This window comes from Nelumbo nucifera, chromosome 6, assembly GCF_055504915.1.
Source record: "Nelumbo nucifera cultivar China Antique chromosome 6, China Antique-T2T, whole genome shotgun sequence".
Lineage (NCBI taxonomy): Eukaryota > Viridiplantae > Streptophyta > Magnoliopsida > Proteales > Nelumbonaceae > Nelumbo > Nelumbo nucifera.
Genome location: NC_142654.1, coordinates 26,858,900 through 26,879,027, shown reverse-complemented (window position 1 = coordinate 26,879,027; position 20,128 = coordinate 26,858,900). Strand labels below are relative to the sequence as shown.

General features: G+C 40.5%; 1 protein-coding gene across 1 annotated transcript in view; it reads right to left on the bottom strand.

The window, feature by feature from the left end:
• The window catches only part of TTN1 (ARM repeat superfamily protein), an 87,607-nt gene that overhangs the window by 44,578 nt on the left and 22,901 nt on the right, over positions 1 to 20,128 (bottom strand). The window contains exons 4-5 of the mRNA XM_010260734.3: positions 17,697 to 17,873; positions 5,133 to 5,312 (exon numbers count right to left, since the gene is read on the bottom strand). Of these exons, the coding sequence (XP_010259036.1) occupies positions 5,133 to 5,312; positions 17,697 to 17,873 (357 nt within the window). The remainder of the gene's footprint in view (positions 1 to 5,132; positions 5,313 to 17,696; positions 17,874 to 20,128) is intronic.

Genomic DNA, 20,128 nt, shown 5'->3' with positions numbered 1-20,128 from the left:
TGAATGGAGAGAATTATGTCCCTTGGGCCAAGTCTGTAGAGGTTTTTCTGAAGGCGAAGAAGAAAGTGAAGCATATAAGAGAGGAGAAACCCCCCGCTAATTCTCAGGAGTATGAAGACTGGGAACAGGAAGATGCACAGATCATTACATGGTTGTGGAACAGTATGGAACCCAAAATCAGTGTGAACTTCATGTTTCTTGACACAGCCAAAGAGGTGTGGGATCATGCCAAGAAACTGTATTCAGGTCAGGATAATACCACTAGGGTATATCAACTGTATCAGGAATACTTCAATCTGCAACAGGGAAATCAGAGCCTTGAGGAGTACTATGCCAATGTGAGGAATATCCGTAATGAGTTAAATGTCTATCATCCTCTCACTTCAGATGTCAAAGTTCAACAGCAACAGCGAGAGCAGCTTGATGTAACACGGTTTCTGGTGGGGCTGAAGTCTGAGTATGAACCAGTACGAGCCCAGATACTAGGGGGATCTGCTCTTCCATCTTTAGAGGAGGTGTTTGCTCGTCTTCGGAGGGCTTCCATTGGATCTATGGACTCTAATGTCTCCGATAAATCAGCATTTGCAGTGTCAAGAGGCCGAGGTGGCAGAAGTGGGACTCGAGGAACCCAGCCTGGCAGGAGTGGTAGTGGTGGATCTACACACATCCGTGGTGGTGGTCGTACTGGAGGCAGAGATTCAGGGGGAGCTCGTGGTAGAGGACGTGGCTCGGGTCCACGGAAGTGTACTCACTGTGGTTTGGATGGACATACCATTAACTACTGCTATGACTTACATGGTCCTCCCTCGACGTGGGCCAACCATGCCATGACTAGTGACACCAGTTTCAGCCCTACACAGGAGAAACGGTCAGCTGACCCGATGCCTTCTACTCCCTCAGATGGTCCAGGCAAGGAGATGGTGAGTGTTCCTCGTGATGAGTATGAGAGGTTTGTTCAATCCAAGTCGCAGCAGAACACAGCTTCCTTTGCACACTCAGGTATGGCTTGTTTGGCATCCACACCCAACCCCTGGATTATTGACTCTGGAGCCTCCGATCACATGACGGGAACTCCAGGTGTGTTTTCATCTCTCACTCATTGCTCAACATCACAATCTGTTACCCTTGCTAATGGCTCCACGTCATCTATCTGTGGTGTTGGTAATGTTGACCTAGACCCTGTATCCCTATCCTCTGTTTTATATGTACCTAAGCTTCCATTTAATCTTATGTCTGTTAGTAAGCTGACCAAGTCACTTAAGTGCTCCATCACTTTTTACCCTTCTATGTGTGTTTTTCAGGATCTCAAGACGGGGATGAAGATTGGTGGAGGGCATGAAGCCGGTGGACTGTATTATCTTGATGGTGGTGGACGAACGTCAACGGCTCTTCAGTCATCCATTTCTCCTCTCCAGTGGCACTGTAGATTTGGTCATCCTTCGCTGAAAGTGTTGCAGTCCTTAGTCCCTTCATTGAGTCAACTTTCTGTTTTAGATTGTGAGTCTTGTCAATTTGGGAAACACCATCGTGTTCCCTTTCGTTCTAGGGTCGATAACCGTGTGTCGAGTCTTTTTTCTTTAATTCATTCAGATGTTTGGGGTCCTTATAAAGTGATGTCATATAATGGATACCGATATTTTGTTATTTTTGTTGATGACTGTTCAAGAATGACGTGGCTCTATTTAATGAAAGAAAGAAGTGAATTATTTTCCATCTTCCAGAAATTTTATGCTGAGATCCGCAATCAATTTGGTGTTCACATCAAAATTTTCCGTTCTGATAATGGTCGTGAATACTTGTCCTCATCTTTTCGAGAATACTTGGACCACCATGGGATTATACACCAAACTTCATGTACCTATACTCCGCAACAAAATGGGGTTGCTGAGAGAAAGAACCGCCATCTTGTAGAAACGGCACGCTCCCTCATGCACCACATGAATGTTCCCAAAACTTTTTGGAGCGATGCAATGCTCACCTCTTGTTTCTTAATTAATCGGATGCCCACGTCTATCCTTGATGGTCGTTCTCCTTTTAGTGTCTTATTCCCCAACATGTCTCCGTTTCCGCTTTCTCCTCGGGTATTTGGGTGTGTCTGCTTCGTTCATAATCTGAGTCCCGGGACTGACAAGTTAGATGCACGTTCCCTGAAGTGTATCTTCCTTGGTTATTCCCGAACTCAGAAAGGGTACAAGTGTTATCATCCTAGTTCTCGTCGTTCCTTGGTATGTGCTGATGTTACATTCTTTGAGTCTACTCCGTTCTTCGTGGGGTCCGGTGCTGCTGCTTCCCCCACATCACCACCTCCTCTTCCTCTTCCTGTGGCTGATCCACCTCCTTTGGTTCCAGTCATGCCTACGTCCTTGCCTCCGGTGCCACCATTGGTTGACCGTCCACCCATCCGTCACGTGTATACACATCGCCCACGTGTACCGGCTGCAGCTCCTCCAGCTTCATCACCGTCGACAGATCCAGCTCCAGCTTCGACACCAGCCTCCGACCTAGATCTTCCTATTGCCTTACGGAAAGGTAAGCGTACTTGCACCCTTCACCCTATTTCCAATTTTGTTTCACTTACCCACCTCTCCGTTCCCCATCGCCAGTTCATATCTTTGTTATCCTCCGTGGTTGTTCCTAAGGATGTCCAGGAAGCCCTTACCTCTCCAGAGTGGTGCCGTGCTATGGAAGAAGAGCTCTCTGCTTTGCATCATAATCACACTTGGGATCTCACCGCTCTTCCTCCTGGGAAGCAGGCTGTCGGTTGTAAGTGGGTGTATAGTGTTAAGTACTTGCCAGATGGTCGTGTTGAGCGCCTGAAGGCGCGGCTGGTTGCCAAAGGGTATTCCCAAACCTATGGCATTGACTACACGGAGACGTTCTCCCCGGTTGCTAAGATAGGATCAGTTCGTGTCGTCATCTCCCTTGCAGCTATGTCTGGTTGGCCTCTCCATCAGCTCGATATCAAAAATGCCTTTTTGCATGGGGATTTGCTCGAGGAGGTCTACATGGAGCAACCACCTGGGTTTGTTGCTCAGGGGGAGGATGGTAAGGTATGTAGACTTAAGAAGGCTATTTATGGACTTAAACAGTCCCCTCGAGCATGGTTTGGTAGGTTCAGTGAGGTGGTCAAGAAGTTTGGTCTGAAACAGTGCCAAGTTGATCACTCTGTCTTCAGTCTTGACTCTTCGGCAGGTAAAATAATATTGGTGGTGTATGTGGATGATATCGTTGTGACTGGGAATGATAAAATGGGCATTGACAGATTGAAGGCATTCCTACAGGAACACTTTCAGACAAAGGACCTTGGCAAGTTGAAATACTTTTTGGGCATAGAGGTAGCAAGATCTAAGCATGGCATTAATTTGTGCCAGAGGAAATATGTGCTTGATTTACTGGAAGAAACAGGATTGTTGGGTACTAAACCGGCTGAGACACCTATGGAAACAAATACGAGGCTGAGCAGTGATATAGGTGAAGTGTTTGAAGAGCCTGGCAGATACCGACGACTTGTAGGCAAACTAAACTATCTAACCATTACTCGGCCAGATATTTCATTTGCGGTTAGTGTGGTGAGTCAGTTCATGCAGAAACCTTTGGTCCCACATTGGAATGCAGTGCTAAGGATTGTGAGGTATCTGAAAGGAGCTCCTGGTCGTGGTTTGCTGTACAGAAGTGGTGGAAAACTGGTAGTAGAAGGATACACCAATGCTGATTGGGCAGGTTCTATGTCTGATAGACGATCTACCACAGGCTATTGCACCTTTCTGGGGGGTAACCTGGTAACATGGAAAAGTAAGAAGCAAACAGTTGTGGCAAGAAGCAGTGCAGAAGCGGAATATAGGGCCATGGCACATACTGCTTGTGAACTAGTGTGGCTGAGGAACCTTCTACAGGAGATAGGATATGACATCAGTACTCCAATGAAGCTCTACTGTGACAATCAGGCAGCGGTTCATATCTCTTCCAATCCAGTGTTTCATGAAAGAACCAAGCACATCGAAGTTGACTGTCATTTTGTGAGAGAGAAGGTGCTGAATGGGGTGATAGAAACTGCATATGTTAGTACGGGAAACCAGTGGGCAGACTTGTTTACAAAAGGCTTGAGTCGGGGGAGAGTGGACTACATATGTAACAAGCTGGGATTATATGATATATACTCACCAGCTTGAGGGGGAGTGTTAGTGGTGTTAGTGAAGGGGTATTTCAGTCTTTGTACTTGTTGAGAATGCTGATGTGTACTGTTATGTTAGTTCGAGTGCCTCTTACTTAAAGAAGGGCACTCAAGTCTTTTTCAATAAGTCAATAATATAATAATAGGTCTGGCCGAATCAAGGGATTAACTTTTTTCCCTAATTCGAACCAGCCTTTCTCTCTTTGCTCTCTTCTCTCTTTTCTTCTTTCCTCTCCTACTTCTTGCTGTCTACTTTACTCTACAGTCAACGAACAAGACAGAATTCTATGGCAGGTCAAACTTCAACACTCTGTAATGAAGATTAAAGTATTCAGGAAACTATAAATGGGATATTTCCATATTAGTATGTAAAATAAGAGTGAAACCCAAAAAGGACATGGGTAGAAGTAGTAAGAAATGATTTAAGCACTAATAAGTTAACAATGAATATGGCTTTAAATGGAAAGGATTGGCAAAACAGTATAGTTGGGAATGGAATAAGGTGTGGATGATGATGATGATGATGACATGATCATATGCCATGAATTTGTCTATCAACAGCATTAGAAAACTAGTGAAAAAGAAACTATAAATGGCAATCTCGTGCCTCTTTGTGCATGTGAATGTATATCAGTGAGTGACATTTTGTAGCAAAAATTTAATCATGTAACATGTCATATTGGTAGAGGAGGATGTATTGGCAAACATAACAGTTCGTAACCAGAGATCAACATTTCTGGTGCATACAGTGTCCTAAATTTGCACTAAGCCGGAATGCTTTAAACCATACCATCTTGCAAGATTAGTAGGTTTCACTAGAAGAGTCACCTTCTACTACATTATGAGCTGAGCAAGTATCTAGCATTATAGAGATCTTCTAATGAAAGCCAAGTGTCAACCATGGACCTACTTAGTTTTACATGAGGAATCTAGGAAACAGAACATCAGCATTCATGCATACCGTATCTCTCAATCCTGACAATAGCAACTCAATAATCTCCTCTATGATTTCTGGAACATCCATATCACCTTCTTGCACAGAACATGCACTTTCTTTTGAATAAAAGGAATCTGCATTCCGTTCATTATTGCATACATCATGTTTGTCAGTTACATTCTCCCCTAATGAACTGCTTTTCCCCTGCATGCAGAGTAAATAATATCAGCAGAGAGAATGCTATTGGAAGAGCACTCTAATTAGTACATGCAATTTTCCATGCTACACCAACACATTCTTTTGCACAAAACTTGCATGAGATCTTCAATCTCTAGAAGGCATTCAATAAAAAGCAAAAAATAAGCTAACTCATGCAAAGACTGTACAAAATACATAAACTAATCTTTGGCAGCATATATCAATTAATATCAATTTAGGTATACCATATATATGATCCAGGAAAACGCACAAAGACATGAGAAATATATGTTTTGTGCTTTTCTTAACCAGCAATAAAATAAAAAGGAAAAGGAAAAGGAAAAGGAAAAGGAAAAGGAAAAGAAAAGATAGAGATAATCTTAAATTTTAGATAACAAGATTTTATCAGTAACAAACCCAAGAATTTTTTATATTTGACAAAATAAGGACTACAGAAACAAAGAACATGGAAAAAATAGAAAACACACCAGGCTGACCACAACAGCACCTCATGTACACCAATCCCAATGCACTCGTCCTTCCTTGACTACAAGAAATCAGCTAACTTGTTGTCAGGTCTTTGGATCCACTGGAACAAAGTGATCCTAGACAAAAACTTTGATCTATTGTAGTATTGAAAATGCCGAGGCTCCATACAACCATCAAGTCTATTGCCTTGACAAGGGACTGTTGAAATATGTTATGCATTGCTGTATGGGTATTTTTGTCTTTTTACTTATCCTTTTATTGTATGTTGTTGCCCCAAGTATAAATACTAACTTAGGTGCCGCCAGCCTAAAAACTTTTTGAATAGAACTTTTCCATCTCTTTTCTCCTTCCTCTTATTCTTTTCTTCTCCTTTTCTTCTTTTCTTATTTCTTCTTGCTGGACTAATGGAATCAAAGCACTGATCCGGGCTCAGACTTCTCAAATTGAGTTTTTATTTGAAAACTCCTTTTGACTAGAAGAACCAAAAACTCATCAGGCTGAACTAGGCTTGTGCCTCTGAGTTTTTTCCTTTTCTCTCTCTTGGTCGTTGTACCAAGAGGAGGCTCTACGGTGTTTTTTGGTGGCAGCCGAATGCAGTGAATAGCATTCTTGGGGTTTGTCCTCTTTTGCATGGACTGTAGGGCCAGGAGTTTATTTATGTACTCCAGGTATGTACTATTATATTCAGTTTTTTAGTGTGGTATAACTGTGGGTGTTATAATTTGGAGTTGTAGAGATTGGATCTCTTTGAAGCTATAAGCTGATAGCTATTTGGCTAGGGTTTCCCGACCTCAATCCTATTGAACTGGTTTACCAAGGCCTCTTTTTATTCGAAGGTGGCTGAAATTCTGCTATTCCCTTTGCTTGAAGTATTTGTTGGACTTTTTTCCCAGCTCCAATAACAATGCTGTTGAGGTACATAACCTTAGTTTTTCTCAGTGTTGTTGAGGTAGTAGTCAACTACTAAGAAATCTCTTCGTGTAGTAGTCGAGTACTACAGACAGGAGACTGCTAGTAATCGACTACTAGCAACAGGATGTTGAAGATTCATCAATAATATAGTGAGTCTAATGTCCATTGAAGATTCAGCATCTTCTGGTATTACCTCTCCCCAAGGAAATCTGAATGGAGGGATGGACAACATAAATTTCTCTCTGTCTATCACACCCTTTGGTGGTCTCAATTACTTGGAATGGTCCAAAGGCATCAAACTGTATGTGACGGCTAGGGGAAAGGCTGGTTATATAAATGGGAAAGTTAAAGAACCAAAATCTGGTACAGCTAAACATGACACATGGGATCAAAAGAACAATATGGTTATGTCATGGTTCTATGCTGCCACATGTAAAGAAGAACTTCATATGGGCTGATACAGCTTGTGAGATTTGGGAACAGGCCAAGGCAACCTATTCAGAACAGAGACATTATGCTAAGATATACCAACTTCAAGCAGAACCATCTACTTGTAAGCAGGGAGACCGTAGCCTATATGCCCACTATTCAGCCCTTACCTCTGTGTGGAAGGAGCTGGACCATTATCAGACTATTGAATGGAAAAATGATGAGGTTGCTAAAGCTTATAAGAAACTTGTCTCTCAACAACATGTGGTTGCCTTCTTGTTTGGGCTGAACCCAGTTTATGAACCACTTCAGCTGCAGATTTTGGGAAGTAGTGAACTTCCCTCTGTACAAGAGGTCTATGCTTCTGATGAATGCTTCTAAAGAGGAGCAGTCAGTTGCCCTAGCCGCAAGGGGGGGCAACACTGAAATGAAAAAAAAAAAAAAGTGACTCAAGAAAAAATGATGATAAGGATAAATTGTGGTGTACTCACTGCCAAAAGCCCAGACACACCCAAGAGACTTGTTGGGAGTTAGTTGGGAAACCCAAGTGAGCAACCAAGAATCAGGATACTTCAAAGAAGCCCATTCAGAAGAAATTTACCTCTACAAATCTAGCCACTCAAGATTCTCAGTCAAGTAACTCGACTATCATTACTTACCAAGAGCGTTCTGTTGGCTCAAACCCTAAGGAAGACATCATTAACTCCTTCAAAGATCACTTGGAACTATATGATAGGACCCTAGGATAAATGGATAGGTCGGATCCTACCCCCTACCTCCTTTGCATTTACATCAAGTAAAAGTGCTTCTACATTTCATGTGTCTACCTCTATTTCAAATTCCCCTTGGATCATTGACTCAGGGGCATCTAATCACATGACTGGTAAATCAAATTTATTTCAGAACTATACTCTCCTCTCTGGTAGAGATAAAGTTAGATTAGCATATGGATCCTTCTCCACCATAACTGGTCAAGGATCAATATCTTTTCCTGATGGCCTTACCTCTTACCCCATACTCTATGTTCCCAAACTTCCTATTAACTTGCTATCCATTAGTAATATGACTCAATCCCTGAATTGTTGTGTAAAATTTTTTCCTTGCTCCTGTGTTTTTTAGGATTTGGCCTCGAGGAGGACAATTGGTAAAGGATATATGGTTGATGACCTCTACATTTTGGAGAATAAAGTTGGTCCTTCGACATCAGCTCCTATAAGTCTTTTGAGTTAGTCTGTAAGTCAGTCTACAAAGAGTCAAGTGTGATTATGTTTCTTGATCTTTTTAAGTCTGTGTTTACCTCTGGATTGCAATGTCAAACTTGTCAATTAAGCAAACATTGTTTAACAAATTTTCCTTCAAGTAATAAGAGATCTATCTTGCCTTTCCATGTTGTGCACTCTAAATTATAATGTTTGGGGCCCTATGAACATACCAATTGAGGGAAAATACAAGTATTTTATCAACTTCGTTGATGGTTATTCCAGAATCCAGATATACTTGGATATATCCTATGCATTCCCGAGAAGAGGTACCCAGATTTGTGAAGGAATTTCATCGCATGGTTTTTACTCAGTTTCATGTTGAAATACAAACTTTCCAGTCAGATAATGCGAATGAATATTTTCATCATGATCTAGCTGATTTCAATGCAGCTCATGGATCTCTTCATCAAAGCTCTTGTGCCAAAACACCACAATAGAATGGTGTTGCAGAAAGGAAGAACCAACATCTTCTTGAAGTTGCGTGTAGTATGATGCTACATATGAATGCTCCCAAGCGGTTCTAGATTGACGTTGCGATGACTGCGGCATATGTTATTAATCACATGCTGTCTTGTCTCTTACAGTACAAGGCCCCACATCAACTCTTGTTTCCTCAATCCCCTTTGCTTTCTATTCCTGTGCGGTTTGACTAGTTATAAATGTTTTGTTCATGATTTGTTCCATGTATTTTTTTGGGTTACCCGTCCTCCCAAAAAAGCTACAAATACTTTAATCATGTCTCTTGCAAGTCCTTTGTATCAATGGATGTCTCCTTTTTTGAGTCTAATCCTTTCTTCTAGACCTTTCCTCAGGGGGAGAATAGAGTGCAAGAGGAGAGGCAAGTTCCCCAAGTGTCACTCCCATTCATTCCTGACTCCACCCCATTTTGTGTTTTTCTGAGACGTTTTAAGGGACAGCTGAGTTCAAAGGGTGTAGTACATCCATAAACTATGCATCCGACATCATCTAACTCCTTGGAGACGAATCCAAGTATCCTTGTTCCCCTTGATGTTACTAAACCAATTGTTATTGATGATTCTACTAATGATCTTGATGTCCCAATCGCTCACAAAAAGGGTGTTAGATCAATTATTACTAAACACTCTATTGCCCATTTCTTGTCTTATGAAAACATCTTACCCTCACTTCATGCTTTTCTGGTTGCCATTGATTGTGTCTCCATTTCCAAAAGTGTTGTAGAAGCCTTGTCTATCCCTGAACATACATATGCAATGAAGGAGGAAATTTGTGCTCTACACAAAAATAACACTTGGGAGTTGGTGGATCTTCCTTAAGGCAAAGAACCAATGGAGTGTAAGTGGATATTTATGGTGAAACATGTTGAGAATATGTATTTTGCTTAGGGGTATTGTTGTCATTTCTCTTTATTTGTATTTTGGGCGCTCATATAGGGACATAGATGTAATTACTATCTTTAATATAAAAAGCAATGTTTTGGGTATGAACAATGACACACCCACTCTTACAACTTGGTATCAAAGCAGGAAGGAACCTTGGATTAGTTTTTTTTTTTTGCCAACTCCCAGACTCAAGAAGACCTACTAACATCAAACCATCGTCGGATGACGTCAACAATCCGTATAGGTACCGGTGGCAACCCTTGAAATTGGTCTAATTTGGTGCGCCCTAATTTTAGGGATTTTTTGTTATGGTTCTTATCTTCATCTGATGTTCCTACGATTGTTCCTGAATTTTACAATCTGAAAGTACAGAAAATTACTGGTTCAATGTTTGGATTTTTTTCCTCTTTGTTTGAGTTCAATGCTTGCTTGAAAAACTTGTGGTGTTTAGTTTGTTTGACACTTCTGGAGGTATGGGAAGTGGTTTCACAATTTTATAATCCCTAATATTTCTTCAAGAGGCTTTTTTCTAGTCATATATTGCCACCAGTTCAGTTTTAGTCCTCCTATTGGACTCCAACTGAGTGTTTCCCATTTTTTATGGGTCTTGTGTGTGCTGGTTGGTTTTTGGAGTGTTGTAGAGCTGTTAAGAAGCCTATCCAACTCAAATGGACGTGCCCAAGGAGTTACAGATTGTATACGGAATGCTCCCAGGCAATGTCGATGTCTCTAGTGGTATGATAACCACTATGAAACTTGATGGAACCAATTTCCTAGAGTGGTCTCAGTCAGCCGAGATTACAATTGAAGGTAGGGGTAAGCTAGGATTTATTACTGGTAAATGGGAATAGGATAACTCCTTGGTTATGTCATGGATGGTGTGTTCGATGCAACCACATATTGCTTGTAATTACATGTTCCTCTCCACTGCCAAGGATACTTGGGGCCGTGTTCAGCCACATACTCCCAGGCAAAAAAAACAGCCCAAGTCTACCAACTCCAAAGAGAAACTTGTAATATGCATCAAGGGGAAATTGACCATTTGGAGGCCTTAGAATGGAAAAACCCTGAGGATGGTGAGCAATACCAAAAGTATGTTGTGAAGAACCAAGTGTTTGACTTCTTAGCAGGGTTGAATGGTGAGTATGATTTTACTCAACAGCATATTTTGAGTGCAGATATTGTTTCTCTTGCTACTACATACTCCTTAGTACATGGAGAGGAGAGTAGAAGGGCTACCATGATGCAAACCTCAATGATGGATCATTCCATCTACATCTCTTCAAAATCCAAGACGAGTACAAACAAACACGTATTAATGAAAAGCATGATCAGGTGGTATGTGATTACTGCAAGAAGTCAAGACATAGGAAGGACATTTGTTGGAAACTGAATCCACATTTAAAGCTTGAAAATTTTAAAACAACAAAGAAGGGTAATGTTCATCTTGATACTATTGGAGTTGATTGTCCTTCTAATGTACAAGCCCCTACACATGATCCCTCTAATGTGATGGAGAAGCTCAGGATCCTACTAACTTAACTTAAGAAATTAGGGTCTTCTACCTCTACTAGTTCAGTAATCCTTCCAGAGCTTTTGCGAAAAGAAGTACTGCAAGTACTGCATTCACTTACTTGTTAATCTTCTTCTACTAGCTACTAGATTATGGACTCTGGAGCTAGTGCACATATGACTGGTATGCCTTCCCACTTCACCTCTTATAAATTGGCTCCAGAGGAAGGCAAAAATCACTATAGTCGATGGATCTCAAACCCCAATATCTGGTCTAGGGGAAGTTAAGCCTACACATGATCTTTCCCTAAGCTTTGTTCTTCATGTTCCTTAGTTGTACAAAAACCTTTTATCTGTTATCTCTTACCAAATCCCATAATTGTTCAGTGACCTTTTACCCTTCTCATTGTGTCTTCCAGGACCTGAAAACGAGGAGGATGAATGGAACTGGGCATAAAGTTGATGAAGTTTACTATGTAAGTGAAGCCTATCATCTCCTGCAAGTAATAAAAGGAGTGGTGTTGCTTTCAACTTGATACACACTGGTGTTTGGGGCCCATACTTTGATGATTACTCTAGATATACGAGGTTATACCTAATGAAGAGTAGAGATGAAGTTCTGCCGTTGTTCAAAACTTCTTCAAGGTGGTGGAACCCCAATTTGAAAAGCACATTAAGATAATAAGGTCTGATAATGCTAAAAAGCATCTAGGACTATTCCTTGAAGAAATGGGAGCAATTCATCAAAGCTCATGTTTTCATACTCCGCAACAAAATGGTGTAGCAGAGAGAAAAAACAGACATGTTGTTGAAGTTGCTAGAGGCCTCTTCCAGATGCATGTGCCAATCTGCTTCTGAGGAGATGTTGTTGAAACAGCAGTGCATCTCATTAACAGACTTCCTTCACGAACCCTTTTTCTTCAATCCCCTCATCAACTTTTGTTCCCCTGAAGATTCAATTTTCTTTCTACCTCTCAGAGTCTTTGGTTATAGCTACTTTATTCATGACACGAGTCCTTCTTGTCTTAAATTTGACCCTAAATATATCAAATGCATATTTTTGGGATACTCTTCAGTCCAAAAGGGATACAAGTGATTAGATCCCTACTCTGGCCAACAGTATGTATCTAAGGATGTTACATTCCTTGAGTCTACCCCATATTTCCAGTCCACTCATCCTTCTCTTCAAGGGGGAGTGTTAGTGAAGATCAGACTCCTTTTTGTTTTCCTATTCTTACCTCTATGGACAATCCTTATCCATCTTCCTCTTGTAGTAACAGTGTTACTGCTCCTCTTCCTCCTCCTCCCGTTCCTCTACAACGGTTTTAGCAATAGTGGTTCATAAGGCATAGAAGGAAGGATACTCCTGAGGCTGAATGTCCACAACAATCTAATCACCCACCTCTAGGTAATTTTGAAAGCAACCCTGAACGTCCTATTCATGTTGTTATTGAGCCTAATATCTCACAATATGACCTCAACCTTCCCATTGCAGTTAGAAAAGGAAAAAGAAAATGCACTGCCTACCCCATCACCAACTATTTTTCTTATGATACTCTTTCACCTTCATATTATGCCTATATTTCTGCTATCTCCTCTGTTTTTGTTCCTTGTAATGTTTCAAATGCAGTGCAGTCACCTCAGTGGAAGGATGTTATGGACCAAGAGATAAAGGCCCTCTTAAAAAACCAAACCACACCTGGGAGCTTGTTCCTCTTCCTGAAGGCAAAGTCCCAGTGGGCTACAAGTGGGTGTATAATATTAAACATTGGGCTAATGGATCAATTAAAAGATATAAAGCTAAGTTGGTGGCAAAAGGATACACCCAAACATATGGGATTGATTATCAAGATACCTTTGCTCCTGTAGCCAAAATGAACTCTATCTGAGTCATTATGTCTCTTGTTGTTCATTATCTATGGCCTCTATACCAGATGGATGTGAAGAATGCCTTCCTAAATGGAGATCTTCAAGAGGAGGTATGTATGGATCTACCCTCGGGGGTAAGCTTCCCTATTAGTGAGGGGAAGGTTTTCCATCTAAAAAAGTCTCTTTATGGACTTAAGCAGTCCCCTAGAACTTGGTTTGATGGATTCGGGAAAGTTGTTCTCAAAATTGGGTTCATACGATCATAGACAGAACATATTGTTTTCATAAGAAGGGCTAGTGGCCAAGTAACCTAGTTGATAGTGTGTGTTGATGATATTGTTGTCACCGGAGATGATCACTCTGGGATAAACCAACTAAAGTCATTTCTTGCTTCTGAATTTGAAATCAAAGATCTTGGGAATCTCAAACACTTTTTTAGAATTGAAGTGGCAAGGTCAAGGGAAGGGATATTCATTTCGCAAAGTGTTGATGGTGGAGATAATCTTCTAGACAAGGGTGTCTACTAGAGACTTGTTGGATGGCTTTTTTACCTGTGCCTGACTCAACCTGATATATCCTATGTTGTAAGCATGGTGAGTCAATATATGCTTCAAGTATGCAGGTTGTCAACAAGATTCTTGCCTACCTAAAGGGGTGTCCAAGAAAAGGAATGTTATACTCCAACCAAGGACATCTCGAGATCGAGGCCTATACTATTGCTAATTAGGCAGGTTCTATGGATGATAGAAGATCCACCTCCGGTTGTTGCACCTTGGTAGGTAATGTTGTGTCTTGGAGAAGCAAAAAACAATTTGTTGTTGCCCAATCTAGTGCTAAAGCCGAGTATAGAGCTATGGCCCATGGTGTATCAGAATTACTATGGTTGAGTATAGTGCTAAGGTTACTATGCCTTACAGGTATTGTTCTCATTTCTCTTTATTTTTAGTTTGGGCGTCCATATAGGAACATAGATGTAATTACTATCTTTAATATAAAAAGCAATGTTTTGGGTGTAACAGTGAAACACCCTCTTCTCCCGTAACCTTTCTTCTTCTTTTCCTTCTCTTCTTCTTCCTCTCATTTTATCCTCTTCCTCCCACACTCTTGGGCCCCGTTCGTTCATTGGTAAATAAGCTTGGGAAAGTTGGTCAATGGGTATCTTTTTCCCATTGACCAACTTTACAATGTTCTTTTTGCATTTACAAATGGGCTCCACGGTAAAATAAGCTCCACTTCCTCGGGTAAAACTTGCCCATTTCCCACCTGGGGGAAACTTTATAAAGCATAATGGGACAACTTTTCCCTTTTTATATTAGCTTTTTATGAGTAAAAATGCCATTCGATTACTTACATGGGAATCCTGGAAATCAAAAGAACATGGGTAAGTATACTTACCTAGGTAAATGTTACCCAAGAAACATTTACTTGGGTAAGTAAGTTACAAAGATGCAAACGAACAAGGCCTTACAACTAAACACAAGGCCAATGGGACTGTTCAGAGGTATAAGGCTAGGTTGGTTGCAAAAGAGTACACACAGGTATATGGGATTGCAGAACCCTTTGCCCCAGTTTCTAAAATGAACATTATTCAGATCATATTATCCTTGGTTGTTAACTTTGACTAGGAACTTGATCTAGAAGAAGTGTATAAGATTCAGCCACCCGGGTTTATAGCACAAGGATGTGAAGGAAAAGTCTACAAACTGAAAAAATCAATATATGGGCTAAAGCAATCTCCTAGGGCCTGGTTTAGCAGAGTTCAATTGGCTCCTCAACAAATTGGGTTCAAGTAGTGTCAGTTTGATCATACTCCATTTATAAAGAGAAACCAAGAAAAGGTTGTGATTCTAATCTTGTATGTAGACGACATAGTAATTATAGGAAATTGGGACTCTTAAATACAAAAAGTAGAACAATCCCTTGTGAAATTTGAAGTTAAGGACCTAGGACAGTTACGTTATTTCCTTAGAATTAAGGTTGCCCATTCTCAAAAGGGCATCTTCATTTATCAAAGGAAATATGTCCTAGATCTCTTATACAGGAAAGTTGGGAGCAAAGCCTACGGATTCCCCCATTGATAAAAATCATAAACTTGGTGATTGTACTAGAGAACTTGTGACAAATGTCAAGAAATTTCAAAGGTTTAGTAGGAAGACTCCTCTATTTATCGATGACACAACCGAATATAGCATATGTTCTTGGTGTCCTCAATAAATTTATGCATTCTCCAAAGACTTCCCATTTGGAGGCAACAGAGAGAGTCCTAAGATATCTAAAGAAGATTCCAGGGAGTGGCATTTTGTTCAAGAAGCATGGTCAAATGAAAGTGGAAGTCCACACGAATGCAGATTGGGTTGATGCAATTGATGATAGGAAGTCTACTAGTGGATATTGCACCTTTGTTGGTGGAAACTTGGTAGTGGCCAGATCCAGTGTTAAGGCTATAGAAATATGGCTCATGGGGTTGCAGAAGTGCTTTGGGTCAAAATTTTGATTGGTGAATTGGGCTTCTCTGTTGATAGTCCAATGTCCCTTTACTGTGCAAACAAGGCAGCCATTAATATTGCAACCAACCCATTTCTTCATGACAGGACCAAGCATATTGAAGTTGACAAGCACTTCATAAGAGAAAAACTTGAGAAGGGAGAAGATCGTACTTCTTACATCAGTTCCAAGGAACAACTAGCAGACGTTCTTACAGAAAGTCTTCACTACTTACAGCATAATGAATTGTGTAACAAGTTGAGCATGATTAGGGTTGTAATCGGATCAAACTCGGATTAGATGCAACAAAATCCACATCCAATCCAATTACTGATACATACATGATACATCCGAATCCGATCAGATTTAAAGATTTGGATTCAAATCTGACTCCGCTATAAATTTTCTAAAATACCAGAAAAATTAAAAAATTATTTATATGTTAATAGAAAGAGGGAGATATGGCTTGCGTAGAAGAGGACTCCGAGCTGCAGTATTGGACTTCACCAAAAAATTACATATATAAGTGGGTTGCCCGAGAAGAGGACTCTGAGCTGCGTAGAAGAGGGAAATATGGGTTGCCCGAGAGCAACCCACAAGATCATTTATAAATCGATCAACAGTTGAATCTGTATCACTTGCAACCTATTGAACAACCTCACTTGACTCTTCACATGACCCTTCCTCGACAACTTCCCCTGAAACATGATCCTCTAACTCCAGATATCTAACCTTAACGGTTTCACAAACCAAAACTTCCTCTGCTTCTTCCTTTCTACTCAGGTCAAAGAGAAAAAGTCTTGTGCTTAATTTTCTTACTTTAATACTTTCTCGGATGCCAATCCACAGCAACCCAATTCAAAAGTTCCTCCTCTTCTAGCTCAGCATTAGCAAAATGACCTACTAAGCAGGCCTCTAACTGCCTAACTTGATCAAGATTACACCAGTCTAGCTTTGCGAACACTTCCATGCCAGAGAGCTTCATGTGACCAGATCTTACCAAGCTATCACTTATAACCATCTTAGGAATACAACTGAATGAACAGTTTATACTACTCCCCAAGGATTTGGCTTCCCTTACCAATGCTCTATGGCTCCATGGAGATTCTTCTTCAGAATTTAGCAAAGAAATAACAATTAGACAATCTCCTCAAATTATTACATTATGCCATCTTTGTTGCACCAGTAGCTTCACATTCTTCACATTATGCCATCTCCTCAAAGAGGCTGTTAATATCAATCAGTGGTCTCCTCATGATAAACAATGAAAAAAAAAGCTTCTTTAAACAACAGATTAAGGGACAAGAGATTAATAAGGAAGCCTGTATTCCAGGGGAGCTAAAAGCTTTAGCTAAATTGGGGGATTCCACTTTCTAGATAACCATTATACAGACAGTCCTAACTACCATAGTGAAGATTCTATTGCAAACATTGTTTTAAAATGTGGATGTACATCTAGGTCCCAACACCTTTCACATACAGCCCAATTTGATTTTTTGTGCCAGGACCCCCCACCCCCCTTCAGCTAGAGTTATACATCATCGTTCTTTTTTAGTACAAGAAATATTTCATCAAAAAGAAGCAAGAACTTCGTCTTCTTTTTCCTCCTCCTTCCTCTTCCCCCCCCCCCCCCCCCCAGGAGGCTTACATCTGTTCTGTTCTAAACTACGCCTCACACCTCCAGGTAGTGGAACGCCCCACAACACACATCCACGTTTTAAAACATTGGTTGAAATTTGAAAGTGATTTGGATGACCTAGATGGAGAGGTCACAACTGCTATCTCAATCCATATTAATCTGTTGCTTCCTATACCAATCTCATATCCAAACACGAAAGAATAGTTTTAATTCTTTTTTTTTTGGTAGGTAAAAAATAATAGTTAACATCTAAAACAAAATAAGACTAAACTCTGAAGTTCAAATCAAAAGAAACAGCAGAAGCAAAAGAATGAAGAGAAATATGTATGCAGATAAACAAGATACCATATTTAAGGATCTCAAAAGGTTAGAACAGGAAATGTCAGAAGATAATAATATGCCAAGAGCAGCCAAGTATGAAGAATATGCTGACCACATATTGCCATGATGGGGATCGAGGAGGAAGGCAAACAAGCCCAGTTCGCTGAGTTAACTTCACCAAAAACTTGCGTAGAAGAGGACTCCGAACTGCAGTATTGGACTTAACCAAGATTGAGGTGTCATTCCAAACAACAGGAACTAGATCAAGCAAAACTTTACGACTACCAACCTGCATTTCCAAGAAATTACATATATAAGTGGAAGTGTAAGTACACTTAAATAAAAATGATACATATCTAAAAAAAAAAAAGAATAAACCAACCAGCTATTTGGTAAGCAAGTGAATGGAAAGATACAAGAATGTGCAAATAACAGTGTAAGATAGTAAACATGTGTTTTAAGCAAAGAAGTAAATCCTCATCAACATAGACATCGCAAACAGAGCGAGGCCGATTTAATCCTACAAAAATGAAATACCCTAACATCACAAGCCACCTCGCAAAACGACATTAAACGAGACCCAAGAATTGCCTCATGAGGCAATACAATAAGGTACTCGCAAACCGCCTTGCAAAGCAACATTGGGCCAGATTCACAAGTCGCCTCACTGGATTACAATTATCTGCCTCACAATAGTTGCCTTGCTAAATAACGAAATTGCACCTTGCGAGGAACCACCCCACGAAAGCCACCTCACCTAAGTAAGATCGCCCGCCTCATAGAACTATGCCTACCTTATAAATTCCATAAGAAGACCCAAGAATGCGGCAATGCGCTCTAACCACTTTGTGGTCCTGAGGGACATGTGTCCCAAAGAGAGAAATAAATGGGATCTACCTCCCGACGCTATGCTAACTAAAGAATATTTTGGAATTCTAGTCTCATGCATGCAATCTAGTTCCCTTCCATGTCTATAAATAGTGAGACTAGTCTCTATATCAGGAACCAAAGTCCAATCCATCTTGACACCAAAGTCTAGCATCACCCTTCCTTGATTCCAAGACTCTAAGTCCATCCTTATCCCTGTTGGTTTACACACAGGTTGGTGTGAAGGCACAGGTATGCCTCTTTTGATGAGATTTTCCTTTGTAAGGGATTTTCCAAGGACTGCAATCCAAATATGAAAAGCTATCTTGGAGGGGACCTCGTCATCCCAGATGAGCATGTAAGAGGAATCTGGAGATGTGGAGAAATGATTTCCCCTACAAGATCATTTGCCATCTTAAGGCTCAGTTTGGAAAAGGTACAAACAAAAATATGTACAGTGCAAATACATACAAAATAAGTGGCATCCTCCTCAATGTTTCCCTTGTTAGGGATTATCAAACCAAGGTAGCAGAAGAGGTCTGTGTTGCCACTTGGTCTCCAATCCCAGGTGTACCCTAATTTCCACTTCTATAGTCCTATTATAATTAAGTTTGCAATGCATATATTCTGTTTTAGCCCTTATTTTAAATCATTCGTCACCAAGGTATTTGTCAATGAATCTAATTTTGCATTTAAACATTATTTAGCGCTATCAATTAATACTATGTCATCAGCAAACCACATGCACCATGGGACCTCCCCCTAAATATGTTTAGTCAATTCATCCATGACCAATGGGGAATGGAGACTCTAATTGACTAAAGTGTTTGCACTTTGCAGTCCTACAAGGTGTTCAGATTGCAAAAGAGATGAATTTGGAAAACCTGGTGGTTGAAGGGGACTCCAAGGTGGTGGTGGGCTGGCCAAAATGCCCGGATTCAATGATGCGGTGCTATCAAGACGAAATGAAGAAATTCAAATGGTTAACACAGCAGATGAGCTTGATTATACAATGGGTGGGGAGGGAGGCTAATGCTATGGCCGATTCATTAGCTAAGCAAGGGGTAACTAGGGATCAATTGTACTGGGCACAATTGTAATTCTTGTGCTGTTTATTTCTTTATGAGGCTGCATCTCGTGCCTCCATCAAGGAAACTTGTAATAGTTGCTTATCTTTACTGATTTAATGAAATACTAAAGAACTTTTACTTATCATCCATGACCAGTGCAAATAAATAAGGACCAAGTCTTGAATCTTTGCCAAGTCACATTTTAACCAAAAATTCCGATGTCTCTACCACAAGTGTTCTAATGTTGGTTGCTTTTTGATAAGTAATAAGTAATTTATTAAGATTAATTAAGATGAGCCAACATAAGGTACAGAATAGAGTTTCCACAAAGAGGCGTGAGATGCTGCCTCAAGACAAAGCAAAATTACAACTAAGCGCAAAAAAAAATTGATCCCTATGCACCCCTTGCTTAGCTAAAAGGTCTGCCATCTCATTAGCTGATCTCCTTTCCCATTGAACTCTAACTGTTAAATTGGAGGTTAGCCACTTAAATCTTCCCTTCAAAGGCCACCACTCAATATTGGTCAACCCTCTAGGGCCTTGGAAGGGTAGACTGGGTATAATCCTAACCTTTGGCATTTTTTCACACAAAGTAGCCACTCTCAAA